Genomic DNA, 20235 nt, shown 5'->3' with positions numbered 1-20235 from the left:
GGCCGGATGCGTAGATATTATTATAACCCCCCTTTGCGGAAACGTCATTTCGTTCTCCCGTTTTTGGTGACAAGTCCAAGGACAAGCCCAGTCGATCCTAATGGAGGGACCCACTAGCTGACGAACACTCTGCGTGTGGCGACTATCATTGGTGGACATCTCGGAATGAAGTGGAGGAGTGGAGATTGGAGAAAGTCTGGACTGTCGCCCATCCCAAGGGGAGGGATGTTTACTCCGTATGTTGTACTCCGTATAGATCTGCTATTTACAACGTAACATAGCAATTACATAAATGTTAGACGAATGCGACGTTATTAGATTCTGCTTCTTACACACTCATCTCTTCAAAATCGAATATACACAAAAACAGACCTTATCTCGCTAGGACCTCGTTCTAGCCCTCCGTGGCAACCGCCGAAAACCGCCCAGTGGGGTAACGTGGCAGTCTGGAATTGAAAAAAGACTTCCTAAGATCGCGTTGGCGTTACTAGCGATATCCAATCTTAAGATTATATGCATTAGGGGTCCACGAGACTATCGTTTGATGCCTTCCTAGCCTGATATCTGCCCAACGCATCTCGTGAACAAAGAAGATAACCCTGGAAAGAATTTCTTGAATTCCCTTGAAAGAAAAAAATAAAAATAAAAATCTAATAATCTGCCGATCGATGAGGTGCCGTGTGCCAGGTTTTTGCACGGAGTACAACATAGGTAGGATTATCTTTCCCATGTCCAGTTAGAGTGGATATCAGGGTCAAGTCCAGAATAGCAGTGATTGACAGGGTTTAAGATGGGATACTTGTCCGACATCGTGCCACAGTGATGGTAGTGATAGTACGGAGTACCTAGGAAGCGATGAATAGTTTTTTATATCATAAAACATGTCTCAAGCCTCCCAAGGTTCTAGTGGTATTTGGTAGTATTTATAGTATAGGGGGAAGAGTCGTGGTGGAACTCGGTAGATGCCGGGTTAGGGGGGGCAATATGGGCATTGGATTGACTTTGCAGACTTTGCAAGTTAATTTTAATATTTTACTGGGGACTGCACATCTTCTACCTACTTGAGTATCTATATCTGTACGAAGTCTAGATTTGAACATATGTAGATTTAGTCTAGATTTATCTTGTATGTTGTACTTGTGCGATATCTGCATGTGATGGACTAGGGCTGGGCCCCAACGGCTATAGGGGTAATACTCCGTACAAGAATATATACAACAGTCAACATTTGAACTCGGCCAGTTGTACTCCGTACTTTAATTGTACTCCAGTTGTATAAATTGTGTACTCTCCCTTATTACTTCGTATGCCTTGAATCTTACCGAGGTAAACAAAATAATATCTGGAATGTCCCAAATTGGGCCAGGAATGAAACACAGTTGAGAACACCCTGCAGATAATTTGATACAGTCCCAAATCAAGCAACTGAGCTCTTTTTACGTTCCAGCTCTATTTCCATTTTCCCCTTCTTTCCTTACTGTTGAAATTTATTCTGTAGAAGTTCTTGGTTTGCACCTGCCCTGATTCCTTCGTGTGCGGAGGTAACAGCGTCAAACAATATAAACTGAGAGAGCATTTTCTTCTCTTCTCTTTAAGCCATTGCTATTTCATCACATCCTCCATCTCACTGTTACTCCCACAGAATTAATCATGTTATCATCCCTGGCATTTTCACTACCGTTGCTACTTGCTGGCTTACAGGCCACAGTGGGGGCAAGCCCATCCATTTCGGCTGTCGGCTCCAAGTTCTTTTACGAGAATGGAACCCAGTTCTACATCAAGGGTACCTAGAAATCCTACACTGTAGGTACCTGACTGACTTGGATAGGCATTGCTTATCAGCTTACCCCAAGTGACCCGCTTATCGACACTGCCCAATGCAAGCGGGATATCGCCCGGATGTCCGAGCTGGGCACCAACGCGATCCGTGTGTACCACGTGGATCCTCATGCTGATCACAAGGGTTGTATGTCGGCACTGGCTGATGCTGGTACGGTTGATTCTTACTCCCACGGGTAATTGTTTATACTGACACGTTGTCTAGGAATCCAGTTGTTCGTCGATTTGGACACTTTCAATACCCAGATTGAACAGGTAGGTCCACTTTCCAAGGTTTTCCTTCTGTGGATCATCTACTGACGATCACAGACCGAGCCACACTGGAATCAGACCCAGTTTGATCATTTCAAGGAGGTGCTCGATGAATTCCAAAAGTTCGACAATACTGCCGGTGTCTTCGTCGGAAATGAGGTACTCACCACGGCCAATGGCTCGGCTGCTGCCCCTTACGTCTTGGCGGCTGCCCGCGACATCAAGGCCTACCGTGATCAGGAGGGTTATCGTGAGATTCCCGTGGGTTACTCCGCAGCCGATATTGCCGATCTGAGACCCATGCTGCAGAATTATATGGCCTGTTCTAAGAATGCATCCGAGCGCTTGGACTTTTACTCGCTGAACGCCTACGAATGGTGCGGTGCGTCCAGCTATACACAGTCTGGATACAATATTCTGCAGAAGAACGCAACTGATTACCCCATCCCTATCTTCTTCTCCGAGACTGGCTGCAACACCCCGTCGCCCCGCACTTTTGAGGACCAGGCTGCCATCTTTGGTGACAACATGTCCGACACTTGGTCTGGATCCATGGTCTATGAGTGGATTGAAGAGACCAACGACTACGGGTTGATCAGCTATGGGCCTTCTGTGGATGCTGCGACTGCGACCGCGAGCAGCATCGAGGACGGCTTCACCCGCAAGGGCACCCCGACGCCCGTGTCGCCCGATTTCAACAACCTCAAGTCTCAATGGGCTACTCTGCACCCGACTGGAGTTGCCCTTTCCGCCTACAAGAAGAGCGCATCTAGCCTCGCCGCCATTGAGTGCCCTGCCTCGACCTCTGGTGGATGGGCAATTGACCCAAAGCTCCCCGCTTCCTACCTTGGGACAGACCTTTAAGCAGGGAACTGATTCCACAGCAACCGGTAAGAACGACAAGGCCAGTAAGGTTACTGCAAACGGAGCTCCTTCTGCATCGGCAACGAAGGAAGGCGGTGCTTATGCTGTGACTGTCAGCTCGCCAGCTACCGAGCGCTTGCTCGCTGGATCTTTACTGCTGTCTGGCCTGCTGGGTGTCGTTGCGATCTGGCTTTGATTTGTTTTGTACTAACCCGACTATTAACGATTGCGGCTCAAGCCATTGTATTGATAGCATCACGAATTTGGGATAGACAAGTTCGGCCAAGCAACTGCATGGTATATTGGAGTTGGCGTGCTTGTTTGCATACAGGTTATGTTATCCCAGGTCTGTTTTTCACGAAGCATGAAGTGTACACAAGACAATGAATTATTAGTCTGAATTATGTACCTAGGCCGGTCATTGGTCCATCAAGGCATTATCGTACATCTCCCTAATTATTAAACGACAGACCTTCCATCCCAGTAATGTTCATGTCCAACTCTGGCAGATACAACTGAGGCAAGACCTGCTCCACCCGTCTCTCAGGCTCTTCAACCTCTGAAACATCTTCTTCTTCAATATCAACATCAACACGATCTCCATCATCAATATTACTCTCACTCTCGCTCCCACTCCCAGCATCCCCAAACCCAAAATCAAACTCCGAGACCGACCCCGACTCAGAAACCCCCAACGGAGCCGAAGAAACAACAGAAACAGCACTCCCAACCCCCATCTCCCTCCCAACCTCCACCGCACTCCCCTTCTCACCCCCCTCCCGTTTCTCCCTACCACAATGCAAAACACCCATCCCATCCCCCTCCCCTTTCCCACCTCTAGTAATAGCATCCGCAAACCCCCTCCGAACCCGTTTAGCCAGCGGCCTCTTCCCACTCTCAAAATCAAGCATAGCACGCACAACAATCAACATGCGCGGCACAGCCCAGAAAACCCGATCAGAACATCGATCCCGTCGACACCGTTTCAATGCATCGCCCTCTAACAATGCAATCCAGGACTGCACTTGCACGGCATTCCGCGCGAGATGGAAGGATGCATCTGCTATTCCGCCGCCGCGGCCGGCGGAGCGGTTGCGCGCGCTGCGGTGCGCGCTGAATGATGTCAGGGTTCGTTTGTGGAGGACTGTCAAGATGTCCAGGGTTGTTGCTGCGAGGGAGAATATATCTGCTGGGGTGTTTGGGTTTTGTTGGGGGTTTGGGGTGGAGGTAGATTTGTAGGATCGGGAGGTTTGGGAGGTTTGTGGTCTGGTGGAGGGTTGTGTTAGGGATTGGGTGGATTTGGAGTGGTGGAGGGTCGATGGAGGGTTTGGGGAGAGGGTGTTTGAGGCGGGATGGGGATTTGATGTTAAGGTTGGTGTGGCTGATGTGTTTGAGGAGGATGTGGAGGACGAGGTTATTGATGGGGTTGGGAGGGTATTATTTGTTCTGCGGGATAGAAAAGAGGAGATGCGGTGTTTCCTTGGTTGGGGTGAGGTTGCTGTTGCGTCTGTGTGGGTTGAAGAGGCTGCTGAGGATTCGGAGGATGAAGATGATGATGAAAAGGCGAAGGAGAAACGCGATGGTGAGCCTGGTAAGCCTATGCGGATCGCTGTTCTTTTGGACGCGGCGGAGTCTGGCCTTGCGTGGTCTGGAGAAGCAGGTGGGCTTTCGTTTTCGTTCAATGGGGCTAGCGCTAGCCGGGTTGGTCGTTGTCTGCGCTTTGTACGTCCTCCCGAGGGAAGTAGTGTCTGTGCGGGCTGAGGCTTTTGCTGGACGACCGGAGCTGTGGGACGAGCCCAGCGCTCTGGTGCGGAGTAATTGTATGCCTCGAGGTCGTTGACATGTGGCGGAGCTAGGAGGGAGTCGAGTGCTTGGAACTGACCGAGGCAGATATGAAAGTTTGCGTCGACGAAGATGTTGGATGGACGGATTGCGCCGTGGGAGTGGCCGCGTGCGTGCAGCCAGGAGACTGCGGATGCAAGGCAGTGGGGCCAAGTGATCAAGATCTGGCGGCGTTGTTCTTTGTCTAGCCGTTTGAAGGACATCGGCTCGTCTGTGAGGAAGCTGTGTAGGTTTCGATCTGCCGTGGCGCCGGTGAAGAGCACCGAGACGCTGTCGTCTTTCAGATATGAAGCGTAAACAGAGACGATATGATCATGCGACAGTCTTTTTAGGTTGCGGATCTCAGCGAGAACCTCGTCGGACGAGAAGAAATATGGCGCGCCGCCGACTTGCACTTGGGTGCGCATGTAGACTCGACAGACCGAGCCGGCGAGGACGACCCTATCAACTGTATCATCACGTCCGTGTATTCCACTGCTGGAGTTGGTGCGTACCGCCTCGACAGGAACGCCCTCGTTCTCGGTATGAGACGATATGCTCACCCTCCGCTATACCGCGGACCAGGAAGCGCCATTGTGCATGAAAGAAACTCGCCTCGAGGGCGAGATCTTCTCCATGCGGGGACAAGTGTAGTAAATCGACGCTATGTTCGGCGACAGGTAGATCATCGTCGTCGCACGATTCGTCGACTAGCGCAAAGATACGATCGGGAATGCCGATAGCGTCGAGGATCATAAAGACACGGCCGGCCTTGGTGAGGATCCATTCCATATAGGTCTCGCTGGTCAAGCCTTCGCCCCAGTCCGGTAATTCGAAGAGGCGTGGGATATTCTCTGGTCGCAGACGACTGACGATATACTTTGCGTTGAGGGTGGATTTGATGCGCTCCTCGGGCCACCATAGTGAGGTGTGTTCATACTGAGACATCCTGGCATGACCTGCACAAACCGTTGTGGATCAATATAATTGGGAAAACAGACGTTTAATATAATGAACCGTGTCACTCTGGACAATGCGGCTGTTAAAGTCCATGTTTCCTCAACGGTAGAAAGGCCGAGGGAATGATGGACGGCTACTGGTGGAGAGCTTATCTCGACCGCAAGGAGAGAATGTTCAATAGCCCAGAAGATCAGATGAGTAGTGCGAGTTTAGAGTTGACTATACATATACAAACGAAATATTTAGGGGATATCCCATTGCACTTTCGACGTATCTCGTTACAAGTAGAAATGTCTTAACCCCATTCTCAGCCAATCTAGGGCTTCGGGCTTATCTTTAGGGAGATAAGGGATCATCGGATGTCAACTGTCATATGCACTTGGATGGATCTATTGTACAGAGTACTTTGTTCGATTTCGGGCAAATGCGGTAAAATAGTAAGGAGGTTCAATAATTGTATTCCCTTCAGGGGGACATGATTGATCCATGATGCATATGCCCTTCGGATGTACTCCATATCCGTTGCATCCGTCAGATCATTGCGGAGATCCATTTCTCCGTATACCTATCATCAGCATTGCAGTAACCCCCTGTACGGAGTACGTGTGCACTGCTGGATAATGGCATTGACGCCGTTGGAGATAGCCCATCTACTCCGTACGTGCACGACCCCCGTCAGCCTCCACCGTTTCTCGCCCCCACAATCTCATTTTTGTATCCAGACTATCGGGAAGGATCACTTGGATCAACATTGAGCGGGGTACTCCGTCTCGTTCGTTGATGATGACCTCGGGAGAGGATGAAGACGACGTAATAATCAATGCCAGCTAGCGCGATGATAACTGCACGAGTTGGGTTTTATGAATGATGCGTCGGAGCTGGGCCGATCGGCGAGACTTGGCTGATGACGGTGGACATGCCGCGGAGATTAAACCACTCGTTTTCGAATATAGATAGCCCCGTATCATTGGGGCTAGGATTTGCCATTGTTTTTTTTCCCTTTGCTCGGCAATGGAAATGAGAGCCTTGGCAGCAGACGGTGCCGTAGATGTATTGGCCATATTGTCGGCATCGGCATCTGGTACATCGGTGGATGCCGTGTTTATATCCAAGATAGTGCAATTCCATAAGGAAACCATAGATGATATAGGTAAGTATCCTTAGGGATTTTAGTCCACTTTTCGCATTGAACAGCACTGAAGCCAAATATCGCGGAAAGGTACTTACCAAGGTGAGGTTATAACAACAAATTCAAGTCCAGGTTGAACTAAACATATGTAGTCTTGACCTCGGTCTTTATAAAGGTGCTTATAAGTGACAAGTTCGAGAATAAAAAGCAGAAGAACAAAATGTTCCTTTGGCAAACATCCTCGGATGTTCTGTTGTGCCTTCCCTCGCTCCTGCCAGTTTAAGCCATCGACATTTCCCTCAACTTCACCTCCTCCCTCTAATTATCACCTTTTCCATCCAAGTCAAACCTCCCCAACATGATTGTTGTCACAGGTGGTGCCGGCTTCGTCGGCTCAAACATCGTCAGGGAGCTGAACCTGCGTGGCGTGACAAATGTGGTTGTTGTCGACGACATGACAGACGGTTCCAAGTTCCGTAACCTTGTCAACTGCAAAGTGGCCGATTACATCGATGAGACTGCATTCCGTGAAGCGATTCGGACTAAAACCTTCCACCATCGTCCCCGCGTCATCTTCCATTATGGCGCAAGTTCCTCAATCACCGAAACCAACGGCAAGAAAATGCTCGACGCCAACTTCACCTACTCCAAGGAGCTCTTCCACTGGTGCAAGGACCAGGGAGTTCGCTTCATCTACGCCTCATCCGCTGCCGTCTACGGAAACAACACTGCCTTCGCCGAGGGAGACTTCCAAGAGGCCCCTCTGAACGTCTACGGATATTCGAAGATGCTGTTTGACCAGTATGTCGTCAAAAACACCGACATCCGCTCCCCGCAAGTCGCGGGACTCCGTCTATTCAACGTCTATGGACCTGGCGAACAGTACCGAGATTCAGTTCCCAGCACCGTCTACCAATTCTACGAGAAACGGAAATCGTTCAAAACCATTGAGCTCTTTGGAGAATACGCCGGAGTCGAAGCCGGACAGCAGAAGCGCGACTTTGTCCACGTTCAAGACGTCGCCCGTCTGAACTGCTGGTTCCTCGACCACCCGGAGATCAGCGGGATTTACAATGTCGGCACCGGTGTTGCTAGCAGTTTCCACGAAGTCGCCACGGAAGTCGCCAGCCACTTCGGCAACACCGACGGTTACATCAAATTCGTTCCCTTCCCAGCTGAACTGAAAGGCAAATACCAGAGCTACACCTGTGCTGATATCTCGAAGCTCCGCCGGGCTGGCTCTGTGCTGCGTTTCCGCGGCATTAAGGAAGGGATTAAGGATTACATGGAATGGCTTGACAGCCCTGAGGGGTTGGCCTGGTAATTGGGCCGAACATGATGACGCATGGCACTCAAGGTGCCTTTGGGAGCTCGGCCTTCCATTCTAATACGACAGACTTTATCCTTCGAACCGATATGGGGGCGTCATTTGTTCCTGTTTACAGAAATCTCTCGATATTTGGGTACACCAAATATACTTATGAAGCATCACACAAGGAGCCAAGACGAGAAAAGGAAAAAAAGACCGAAAATTGCCCGACGAGGAAATGACAAAGAAACGAAATGATGAACATCTTGTGTTGCCTGGATTGAGCGAGATTTGTTGAACCATGTTGAACAGGCCCTTCACATCAATGTCAACTAGGTAGCCAGAATGTCCATGGACAATGGAACTGAGATTTTCAAATATGCCCTTCTGTAATCATCGACTCAGGCGTGCAGTCTATCCTATCCGTTGATTTTTGGCAGTTAACACATGAGTCTCACCATCAATCACAGGGCTAGCAGACATACCAATAGCTACACGATTTAGGTCACTAGGAATTTTAATAATACAAAGAAGGAAAAAGAGGGCAGAGCCAGAGAATAAACATCAAAACAAAGAAAACCGGGAACATGACAAAGAATTAAAGGTTATTCTTCTTCAACCCAAGTGTGGTCTGAAGATTTTCTCCATCTCGTAACTTGTACGGAAGGATGAGTCTGGCGTTTCCGCAGCGGCCTCGAAGTCGAGAAGAGTAACAGTCCGACTCTCTCTTGCATACAGAATATTATGCATACCCGCATCATGCCAACGAATAGAGGTTGACCGAAGGGCCTGTATGGCTTTCAAGCATTCCGCTTTTACATGAGCTCGCTCAGTTGCGTCCAGGGTATGCCATATATCAGAAAGTAATTCGCCCTCCCGGTGTTCGAAGATCATTGCATAGCCCGTTGGGAACAAACTCGAGCACAGGATCTTTCCCCATGCGATGCACTTGGGGAAAAAGTAATACCCATCCGGTCGGGTTGCGTCAAGGCGATCGTATACCGCAGTTTCAGTGTCGAAGCCGTACCTACAGAGATCATTAGCGAAATTCAATAATGGAATGTCTTGGAACTCACAGTCTATCTGTATCTGACTCCGTCCAGCATTTGAATACTCTTCGAACACCATTGATTTCGGCTAACCACACTGCCTTTTTCCGGGTACCGGGGTGCATTTCCTGCCGATTACCGGGGTATGAAATCTCTTCCGTGCAATTGACGATTATAGGAGTTGAGGTGCCGCATTTCATAATCACGCTGGTCGGTGTGATGGTCTGGGGTGTGTTCGGGGGAGGTAATTCTTCGGAAAGAAGGATGAATTCTCTTTGCGGTACTTGTGGGCTGGATGTACCTCTCAACTTTTGTATGTCAACAGCTGTCTGCATATCCTGTATATCCCAATGTATGCACTTACTATTGTCGCGGTGTCGGGATGACTTTCGTAGTATTTTGAATCCGACATGGCCATGAGACAGAATCCAACAAACAGTTCTCGAAGAGACGGGTCTTGCGAATCGTCTCTAAAAGGCCGAGAGAGGAGAAAGGAAAGGTCGCTCTCTCTCTTGACGAAAACAGTGTAGTTATATGTGGTCAGGAATCCATGTCTAACGCGGGCAGCCCGCATATTGTTTACAAGTTGTCCTAGAAGCGAGAACAAAGTCAGTGGAGTTTGAATGACATATGAGTTGGTGGAGGGCTACCAATAAGTGTTTCTAGCTGAGGATCTGGTTTTGGATAATCGATTGTCATTTGATCAGCATACACCGTCCAGGGTGTCTTGTATTCGCCGACCATATAGATATCTCCAGTAGAAGTAGTAAAATGAGCATCCAGGTGACCGAAAGCGATATCCAGGACAGCGCGGGCAGTGGGTATGAGGGCTTGGATATCACCGAAGCGGACGGGCTTCTGAGATAGTGGCCTCAGTGCTTCCGTAACAGGATCACAGAGGTTTCGAACGAATCTTCCGGAAAGGCCAAGTCTACTACCCACAACGTAGACTTCGGATTCATTGTGGATAGGGACGTCATGGTCTAGAGGCGTCGACCGGAACAAGTTCATAGCCTCTTCCAGGAACGAGTTCCACTGTCCCATGTATGCCAAAGCTATGCGGTCGTTGGAAACTGATGGGTGCATTGTGCCATAACTTTGAATCAAGTGAGGCAAAGGACGCGCCAGCTGCAACCGGGCGGGTTCCATTTTGTTCGGATGGATCTTTGGAGGCATATTGAGGATGTCAAAGTGGGAAGAGAGGTGTAGGATGTCATTTCGAAGAAAGGTACTAAGCCTATTCGGGAATTATGAGGTAGCTGAGGATAAGTTCCGTTTCCAAGTTTGGAAGGTAGATGCCCACCTAGGCAGGTGCTCAGATGGGAAGGGAAAAGAAGGAAAGAAGCAACCTTGGAACGGAGACACGACAAACTTCAGGAAAGAGGGAAAGAGCGTCAGAGAATCCCACTGAGCCATACCCCTATAAAAGGATATCTCAATTCATAGATCCGACAATTTCTCCATTGATACGAATCAAAGTCCGATTCCACGCGCATTTAGCAGGCAAACATTGCCATACCGGGCCAATTCTGGCCAATAACAACAATGTCGATGCCGAATCGGCCAATAACAACGACACCTCCGCTATGAACAACCTGCGATCGAAGACGGATACCAATACCAATGTCAATTCGAATGCCAATACCGACCTGTCTGGCCTCGTCTCCGAGATGACCTCTAACTCAATCTGTCTGTCTCATTCTCCTACCCAGAGTACGCAAATTATAATCGAGAGATGATATGGTATCTCGGGAATAGCAAAAGACCCCCAAAGTAAAGTAATACACCTAATAGAAATAAAGGAAAAAGGTCAATATCTATAAATGCAGGTTTGGCTATGTCAACATGGCAGAGGGCTTACCGACTGCCGATAAGTCGTTCAATGCGCAGTAGATTTCGATGATGTAGCCAAAGACTCTAGTAAGATCGAATAAAATTACTTACATAGAACGGGGGATAACTAAATCGAAGATCCTTAAGAAGCAAACGAGGTCTATCGCGTTCAATTAGGGAGTGAATAATAAAATACAAAGAAGTCCCCTGGGACCAACGATCCGAGTCAATTCCAGTTTTCAAAACCAGGACGAACCACTCCAGGGCCGCGAAGACAAGCAAAAACACGAAATCAATCCGCACTGTGCATATTGTAGTAGCAATAGAAAGAAAAAGAAAAAGGAAAAGCACGACGTAATCAAGCGTTAGTCTGGAAACACATCTACATCACCAAGCTAAGGAAAGCAGCGAGAGAAGCCAGCACCAGACTGGAAGCGATGGTCACAGTCGAGGCGGAGTTGAAGATCGGGGATGCGCTGGGCGAGTAACTTCGACTGGCGCTCCGACTGGCGTACGGGTATCCGCTCGAAGTCACCCATGTTGCCGATGCGCGCGCGGGAACCACGCCGGTCTTTGATGGGGAAGCGCCGCTGGGACCGGCCGGGACTAGACCGACTGTCGGGACGGCGCCGGGGCTAGAGGCGGTGTTTGTGACAAAGCTGACTTGCGGGACGGTGACGGTGTAGGTCGAGTAGGTGATTGTTGTGCAGGGAAGGGAGGGGGCGGAGGTGATGGGGACGACGGCGCTGGGGGTGACGCTGGCGCCGGCGATGCTGGATGGGGGTGCGGAAGGAGCGACTGTCGGGATCAGGGTGATTGTTGAAGGGATGGCGGTTACGATGCCTGGGTTCTCGGGGACCCAGGTGGCGCAGATGCCGGTGAAGTAGGAGAGGGCGGATTGTATCTCTTCCTTGGAGGCGCCCCATGCTTGGATGCAGGAGATGACCTTGCTAGTGAAGTCGCTGTTGGGGCAGAAGCATGAGGCGTCGCTGTTGGATTTGCACTTAGGGGCGAGGGTGAGCCAAGTGTTGATGCACTGGGGCACGGTGTTGGGGCAAGGAGCTGAGGGAGCTGGGCTCGTCACCGGGGAAACCCCGCTAGGAACTGTCGCAGTGTTGCTAGCTGTAGACTGAGAAGGAGTCTCGGTGGCAGTCGCGGTAGTGGCACACTGGGTACAGATAGTGGAGACGGAGGTGAGGGTCACTGTGGAAACTGTGTTGGATGTGGTCACGAAGGTGGAAGAATCCGAAGTGACGGTGTTGGTCACTGGACAGGTGGTCTCCGTCACGTAAGTCACAACAGTGGTAGTGGCACCCTCGGGGATAGTGGGTGTAGAGCTGGCGCCAACACTTGAAGAGACGACACTGGTGACAGCGGGGCCCGTAGGAGCAGTGGTGGAGGCGACGCCCGTTTCAGAGGGAGCGGGAGTGCTTCCGGCAGCGACAGAGCTGGGAAGGTTGGAAGTGGAGGTCAAGGTAACAGTTGATACCGTGCTGGATGTCGTGACGAAAGTTGACGATCCTTCAGTGACGGTGGCAGTCACAGGACAGGTGGTCTCAGTTACATAAGTTATAACCGTGGCAGTCGACCCTTGGGGAACTGCAGGTGTGGTATCAACACCCACGCTGGAGGGGACCGAGGTAGTAACATCGGGGCCGCTGGGGAGTGGACTGGAGGCCTCCGCAGATGAAGAAGAGACGGGGCTTACTCCCTCGGAAGTCCCAGATGGGGCCGTGCTCGAAGCCCCGGGGATACCAGACGGTCCAGTGCTGGAAACGACGGTGGTCGAAGCCTCCGGGGTATCAGGCGGGGCAGGAGTGCTCTGACCAGCAACGGAGGTGGCGGTAGTGGAGCACTCAGTGCAGATAGTAGAGACAGTAGTCATAGTAATAGTTGAAATGGTGCTTGAGGTAGTCACAAAAGTAGAGCTACCGGTGGTAACAGTGCTAGTCACCGGGCAAGTGGTCACAGTCTCATAAGTAACGACAGTGGTGGTGGCCTCACCAGGGGCGGGGGTGGTGCCAACAGGAGACGAGGTTGCAGGGACGAGGCATCTGAGGTCACGCCAGGAGCTGAGGTTTCAGCCGGCGTGGAAGCAGCTGACGTGCCACTGGGAGGCGTTGATACAGCCGAGGAGCTAACGGGCAAGACGCCGGTTGAGCTTGGGCCTGCAGGTACTGTGGAGCTGACAGTTGCTGCCGTAGTCTCAGTGACGGGGCACACAGTGGTCGAGATAGCGATAGTCGAAGTCACTACAGTGGTAGAATCTGCTGGACAGCTCACAACTTCGGGGGCACAGCTGGTGATAGTGACCTCGCTGGTAGTGTACACGGTTGAGGTAGTCATCTGGACTGGAGTGGTGATCAGCGGGGTAGAAGCGGCGGAAGTTCCCGCGGGGTTGCTTGTAGTGAAGGGAACAGATGATGAAGCCGAAACGGAAGATGTGGGAACAGATGTGCCACTAGGAGGAGGAACACCAGCAGATGAACTAATAGGGAGAACACTGCTCGGGCTGGGTACGACGGGAATAGATACTGAGCCTGTAACGGCAGCAGTAGTCTCAGCGGTGGTCTCAGCAGTAGTCTCAGTGACGGGACAGACAGTGGTCGAGATAGCAATAGTCGAAGTCACCACTGTGGTCGAATCTGCTGGACAGCTCACAACTTCGGGGGCACAGCTGGTGATAGTGACCTCGCTGGTAGTGTACACGGTTGAGGTAGTCATCTGGACTGGAGTGGTGATCAGCGGGGTCGAAGCGGCAGAAGTTCCAGCAGGGGTCTGGCTCGTAGTGAAGGGAACGGATGATGAAGCCGAGATCGAAGATGTGGAAACGGATGTGCCACTGGGAGGGACACCAGCAGATGAGCTGACAGGTAGAACACTGCTCGGGCTAGGTACATCAGGCACAGGCAGCGAGGTTGTAGCGGCAGCAGTAGTCTCAGCAGTAGTCTCAGTGACGGGGCAGACCGTGGTGGAAAGAGCGATTGTTGAAGTCACCACAGTGGTTGAGCCTGATCCAGCAGGGCAATCGGTGACAGTGGGGGCACAGCTTGTGATGGTAAACAAACTGGTGGTAAACACGGTCGATGTAGTCATCCGAAGAGGTGTGCTCGTCGCCGTGGTGGTACCTGGAGCCACAGTAGAGCCTGGGACAGAGACCGAAGGCACAACGACAGGGCTGGAGGCAGCAGACACAGATATCTGCTCATATGGAACTCTGGTAACAGGAGTGGCGGTAAGGACAGGCGCAGTGGTGGTTGAACCAGGAGTGCAGTCAAAGCCAACGCTGTAGATGCCGAAACCGCAGCTCTCGTGTTCACTATCGTCGGGCAGCTCGAAGTGAACAGACTTAGCGCCACCACACTGGTCGTTGTTGACCACAGTACCAGCCGAGTTGCAGGAAGCGGTATTCCTACAAGTCGATCCATCGGGCATGCTGTAGATGATGTGCAATTCGGTATCCTTCTCAGTGGCAACGTGGAAGTTGGTCACTGAAAAGCCGCTCTCATGCGAGCCGCAGGCAAACGATGGAGCAGAAGAACCGGGGCTTTGGGAGCCAGAGCTAGAGGAGCTACCCTTGGAGACGGTACCGGAGATACATTTTTGGGTCTATAGCGATGGTCAGTACGTGTAGATGAAAGAGATCCCTGCGTCACTTACACCACGCTTGCCAAGGCTGGAACCGAAGCCATTGCCGCAAGTGAAACCAGAGAAGGAGAAGCCACCATAGTCGGAGAAAGAGCCAGGAGCGAGGTCAGACCAGCTGAAACCCTTGTTCTGGTAGTCATTACACTTGTTAGGCGATCTACCCGGGCTGGAGTAGAATTTGTCGGAGCCCCAGTACTAAATGTATTCGAGTCAGGATGTATATCAACGGCGACAGAGTAGGAGTTGAGGCATACCGCTCCGGTAGCCTGGCCAGAGGCCAGAAGAGAGAAAACGCAACAGCGGAAGTGACTTTCATAATGGAAAGATGTCGGCAACGAGTGACGGAGAAGTAGGACGCGAAAGAAAGACAGAATGGAAGGAGAAAAAGAAGATGGAAGAGGTATGGATGAAAGAAACAAGAATGGAGTGATATAAAGGTCTGGGCTGGGTAGGCTGCGATATAGAAAGCTAGGCCTCAATAGATATTGCGGTATAAGCCACAATTGTATAGGCAACAAAACAAGCAATTGCTATTAGTATTGTTGATGGGCGACAATAAAAAAAAAGCCTCAATGAGACTGGACCAATATCAAACGAAAGAGGGTGGGACAAGGAAATACGTATCCCTGAACGAGCGTCTTTGAAGGCGAACCAATATGGTCCAAAAGCCAAAAGAAAATGGAACAATGACCAGAATGAAAGAAGTCCAGGATCTGGGAAGAGTCGCGGTCTTTAAACAATCGTCCAACCCAGGCTATGAGAACTTCTGCAGACAAAGGGTTTGGCTGCAGCTAGCAAGCCCTTCTCTGCTGACCCAGAGCATCCTGGCGTCAAGGACCCTGGTAAGACATTTCGTCAGAGAAAAGCGAACCTTCATCCAATCGGCAGAAATCTCGAGGTACAGATGAAACGGTAGTGGCTGAAAAGAGGGCGAGCTGGGGATCCATCCAAAGCTCGGCGCCCCATTAGTACAGGAACGACCTGCAGAAGCTGGAGAAGAGCCAGTCAGGACTTGCATAATGGGACCGTTGACCAAGGCGCTTGCCGGGGTCCAATCCCATTCAGCATCAGTTCGTGGGATGTGACTGTGAGATCGACATTTATTGACCAGCCAATGAATATCGTCAATTAAAAATAGAGAATGAACATTAGGCGCTTGATCGGCACGGAAACTATCAGATGGCCGATATTGAGGGGAGGTCGGATGCCCAGGGCCACGGGGATCCACGTGCTTTGACCTGGAGTCTTTCATCTCCGTAGGGCTTGACTAGCTTGAACTTCTCTTTGACTGAAACTCACTACTTTTGAGCGTCACATATTGAAATTAATGCAAATTAATGCAATGCGACCGGTGAGAAAATGAAAAGAACCCTTGGCGTCTCGCCCATTTGTCGCTCACTTCCTGTATATGTGCTTACTATTTGATCTATGATGATCTTTTCCCTTGTATACAAGCTCTTTCGTGCGTCTTCGAAGCGCCGGGGTCGACGAATCACACAGAAGATATGGTGTACTCCATACTCTGGGCCAACGCTGCTTGCGTATCGCACAAAATCGAATTTTCTTTTTTTATATTTGTCCCCAGGGGTAACAACTCGGGTACCTGAACGCTCCGTCTCACTTTTGCTAAAATAGCCCAGCGCCAACGAACCTGTCCTCTAGAGCCGAGACTATACTTAGTGGGTCTAAACAGCTCGAGGGGATCCTCTTCGTGGCTCTGTGCCATTACTATGACATTTCCGATCCAAGTCCGAATGATGTCCTAAAAGTACTCTCTCCTGTTTCCTGGACTATTACTCCAGGTACAATGTCTTGGGCTGGGGCGTAGAAATGCCGATATTCCGTATTTCTTTCATATTCGGTCGCATTAGTCTTCTATTTTATTATTTCTTTTTGAGTTCCTTGAAATGAAAACAGAAATACAAACCATATCCATCTCTCGGCGCGTCGGACTGATGGCTTTGTCTGGTTTAAACCCGTCAAAGGTGAAACGACTAAAAATATCAACAAATCACATTTTTAGCGCCACATGGTGAATGCTACGCTGTACTTCCTTGAACTATCGGAGTCTAGACAATAATATTAATTCATAGTCTTGAGGTTTCAATATTAGTCTATTGGCCTCGATTGCTGGATAAATAATTAATGTTGTGCAAGTGTCACGAGAATCACTGCGCCCAGGTTGCAACTTATTGATTTCTTGACCATGCAGTGCTCATCCGATTTCAAGGCTTGTCTGGACATCCTGTCTGTGTTTAACTACTTCGTATTTAGTAAGGGCAACATGATCCCCTCGACAATTTATGCAAAACGTGGATAAACGTAGGGCGTCCAATAGCTATTATACCAAGAGGTACTATGTGGATAACTAGCCAGTTGTAGCATTAGCTACTACTAGACTACTCCGTATGTATCCATATTTGACAGCATAGTGGAACCCGGTGCCAAGTTAACGGTGTTATTGCCCTCCGTAGTCATATTCAACTCCACTTGTAACCACTACGGAATACCAAGACCCCTAGCTTCATCTATAATCTATTAGGTCATTCTCCGGTTGGTGGAATATCATCGTAAATGTTTACGAGTACGGAGTAGACCGGATTCCTCACTACAGGGAAAGAATGTGATGATGAATTTTATTCAGAGTTTGAACTCTAGACACTCAAAGTCCCTTGGGCTTCTATATATTACTCTAGAAGATGAGAAAGCACAACTCCTCTCCAAATTAAGTATACTGTCTTGGAATATAATATCCTGGTTGACTGATATAAATTAACCAACTTGATTTCCCTTGATGAACAAAGACCTATATAGGAAAACCCTTGAATAGCCTGCAAACTGATAAATTGACCACTTAGACAGTATTTACATCTTAGCTTCCTCGCAGATCAAATTGAATACATAAACATGTATGATGCATCAACTAGCGGTGAACACCACGAGCCTCAAAATGAGCCTCACGATCTAGTCCCACTTCGCTCTACCATGACAACCTTCCAAGTTCTATACATCAAACATGGAAGACGCCCTCCGCCCTAGCAAGGAAGCCTTTGAATACACCCTCCGCGCAAGCCATCAGCTATGGTCAACTTATTTCGAGACCAGTGATACCCGTCTTCCGCTGGAGTGTATCGACCTCAAGTCCATTCTCAAAGACACGCCTGCATATCTCGCCGACGGATTAATTGCATCAGATAAAGCATTCTCGTTTGCTTGTGCGAAAACCCGTGGCAATCTCGATATAAAGGGGCAGTTGAGATGGCGGACGCCCAGAGCTGGCGCGGATTGCATTACCCCACCTAAGGTTATACCGTTGGATCTTCGGCTAGGTGTTCCAGAAGCTCGGAAGGTGGAAATCTCCAACGAAGCCCCTCTGTCAGAATGGCCCGGTGTGCGCGGTATCTCTGGCTATGACGAGGGTAACCACATCGCCGTGTTGTTCCTGGCCTGGGCATACATTCTATCGGCGAAATGGGCCGAGTCGCTCCATCGCTCCGAGACGCACCAGTGTTCAACGAAGTACTCTGAAACTTGTCAAGAACCAACGGAGGCAGTTCAACCGGAGGTGATAGAGGTTGATTTACCTCCATATGCAAGCGAAGCCGAGATCGTCTGGTGGAACGCTGTACTCTCTGGAACACCCGCATGGGAAATATCCGTGGAATACCAGTCTGAGAAATTCGTCTCACCATGGTCCGTTTCCTTAGGCGGAGCGATATCAATGCGAGCGAAACAAGGAATGCATCTCCAGTCGACAGCATACAACCCTCCATCATCAACAACAGCCTTCCAATACCTCCTCCGCTTCTGCAACCACCACCTTATCTACGCACAATGCACAGCAGCGCTATCAGCATCGTTCTTCACGCGCAACTTCTGTGTCCGCAAGCCACCGACTCTCCCAATCCCAAGAACCGCCAAAAACCCGAAGTACCAATCCACCCCGACAAGCCCCCAATCCGTCTCAGCTCTGATATCCGAACACGAAAACCTCCTCCCATACTATATGACGCTAAGCAGCAACATTTTTCTCACAACAATGCCAGCAATGAAAAGCCTATTCTTCAACCCAGACATACCATGCAATCTAGTCAGCGCATGGAAGAACCCCGCCTTCGCAATAATAAACCCACTCGTGAAACAAGGCAACATCCCCCATCTTCTCAACGGCCTCTCAGCGCGGCAACCGCGCGTAGCGAGTCTCTGGCTCGGCGCGGCAATCATGGGCACGAGTAGCGTGTTCCTGAAACAATGCGAGCAGGGGATGATGACGTCTTCACTTCAGTCCGAGGCGTGGATGGGGACGCCCACCACATTTTTGACACAGCCACCGCGTATCTATGATAACGGCGTTGATTCCGTCCAGCGCGAGGATGAATGTAAGCTGCTTTTCCTTGCGACGCACACTGACGGGGGCTATAACCATGGGTATCTTACTACCTGGCCGTGGAAGCCGTTTGGTAGTACCAAGGTCAGTGATGCTGATCTTCTGCTTCGAGAGCATTTGAGCTGCGGATGCCATGCTTTGCAATATGAGGGTTGGGATTGGGAGCTTGGGGATGGGTCGAGGGTTGAGGATACGGGGTAGGAGCGCGGTTTGCCTCGTTGCTGTCAGATTCCAATTGTGCGTCTACGTCTGCGCCTGTTTCCATGTGTCTCTCCTGTCCGAAACCAGGGGTTGCTTCTGCGGATCTTCCCGCTCTGCCTAAAGATTGTGAGTATGATCTGTACTCAGATCGGCAGTCGGATAATCCCACACGAGGCATATTTTGCTGGCTTCGGTTGGATGGGTTTCCTGCGAATGAAAATGGGATATATCAGCATTCGTGGATTGAGATTGCGATGGACTCGGATGAGGAGGTTGATGAACATGAGTCTGATGATTCTACGACTGGTGTTCGAGTTGAAAGGATTCAAGGTTGGATCGACGGTGTCGGTGATGTCGAGGCAGTGGTTGAGGCCGAAACTGAAGATATTCGTGACAACTGCGTAGATCGAGCTTTTTAGATCCATTAATCAAGGCCGGGCTTTTTTATCAGACTCCAGGTTATGTATCGTAGGTGAAGTCGCCCGCGGTGCTAGAAGCGGAGGAGCTTCATGGCTTGACGTCCAAGGCAATCTGGGAGAGAAGCGGGAATGGTAGCTAGGTACAGGATAGAGCCGATCAACACGGACCTTTGGTAGATCTCAGTTGAATAAGGTTTAGGTGGGTCCGGACTGGCGGGGTATATCATGAGGTCTGAGCTTCACGTTTAGAGGGTCGGGTTGACCTAAGGATTAAGAAGGGTAGCGAGAGAATATAAAGTTTCGAATGTTTTTGATATTGGTAAAGGTAAATGTAAAAAGCAACTTAATCAGCCATCACTCGTTAGAACGCAAACCCGCAATTTTTTCAACTCCACAAATCCAATGGTATCACCATCCCCGCGACAGGCGAGGGAGAAAATGGCCAGTCGATAGATATGACATGGTAATGAAATGAAAAAGGAAATGAAGGACGAGTACGATAATCAAATATCAAAACGGATCGC

At 50.0% G+C, this 20235-nt stretch overlaps 6 protein-coding genes across 6 annotated transcripts; 3 read left to right on the top strand and 3 right to left on the bottom strand.

Moving 5' to 3' along the window:
* Window positions 1-1650: 1650 nt before the first annotated feature.
* Window positions 1651-3151, top strand: gel6 (putative 1,3-beta-glucanosyltransferase; the record flags this gene model as incomplete). The annotated part of the gene is made up of 5 exons (XM_057298415.1): window positions 1651-1783; window positions 1829-1990; window positions 2045-2094; window positions 2149-2899; window positions 2976-3151. The coding sequence occupies 5 exons, from the start codon at window positions 1651-1653 to the stop codon at window positions 3149-3151; spliced, it is 1272 nt and encodes a 423-aa protein (XP_057146297.1).
* A 256-nt stretch (window positions 3152-3407) lies between these two features.
* On the bottom strand, window positions 3408-5724 carry N7519_011641 (protein kinase domain-containing protein; the record flags this gene model as incomplete). The annotated part of the gene is made up of 2 exons (XM_057298414.1): window positions 3408-5245; window positions 5292-5724. 2 exons carry the CDS (start codon window positions 5722-5724, stop codon window positions 3408-3410), a joined length of 2271 nt encoding a protein of 756 aa, XP_057146296.1.
* Window positions 5725-7223: 1499 nt separating this feature from the next.
* On the top strand, window positions 7224-8189 carry N7519_011640 (ADP-glyceromanno-heptose 6-epimerase; the record flags this gene model as incomplete). The annotated part of the gene is made up of 1 exon (XM_057298413.1): window positions 7224-8189. The coding sequence occupies one exon, from the start codon at window positions 7224-7226 to the stop codon at window positions 8187-8189; it is 966 nt and encodes a 321-aa protein (XP_057146295.1).
* Window positions 8190-8789: 600 nt separating this feature from the next.
* Window positions 8790-10399, bottom strand: N7519_011639 (uncharacterized protein; the record flags this gene model as incomplete). The annotated part of the gene is made up of 4 exons (XM_057298412.1): window positions 8790-9201; window positions 9251-9531; window positions 9588-9814; window positions 9874-10399. The coding sequence occupies 4 exons, from the start codon at window positions 10397-10399 to the stop codon at window positions 8790-8792; spliced, it is 1446 nt and encodes a 481-aa protein (XP_057146294.1).
* Window positions 10400-11438: 1039 nt separating this feature from the next.
* N7519_011638 (extracellular serine-threonine rich protein) lies at window positions 11439-15012 on the bottom strand (the record flags this gene model as incomplete). Its single annotated transcript, XM_057298411.1, has 4 exons — window positions 11439-13110; window positions 13161-14665; window positions 14717-14899; window positions 14959-15012. Coding segments are annotated over 4 exons (3414 nt in total), but the record flags the coding sequence as incomplete, so codon positions are not given.
* A 2708-nt stretch (window positions 15013-17720) lies between these two features.
* N7519_011637 (uncharacterized protein) lies at window positions 17721-19711 on the top strand (the record flags this gene model as incomplete). The annotated part of the gene is made up of 2 exons (XM_057298410.1): window positions 17721-19242; window positions 19293-19711. 2 exons carry the CDS (start codon window positions 17721-17723, stop codon window positions 19709-19711), a joined length of 1941 nt encoding a protein of 646 aa, XP_057146292.1.
* Window positions 19712-20235: the final 524 nt, after the last annotated feature.

This window comes from Penicillium mononematosum (genome assembly GCF_028829835.1).
Source record: "Penicillium mononematosum strain IBT 11891 chromosome Unknown utg000005l:1.0-9366267.0:1.0-9372171.0, whole genome shotgun sequence".
Taxonomy (NCBI): domain Eukaryota; kingdom Fungi; phylum Ascomycota; class Eurotiomycetes; order Eurotiales; family Aspergillaceae; genus Penicillium; species Penicillium mononematosum.
The sequence above is the reverse complement of the archived record's forward strand: the minus strand, read 5'-3'. Positions and strand labels throughout refer to the sequence as shown.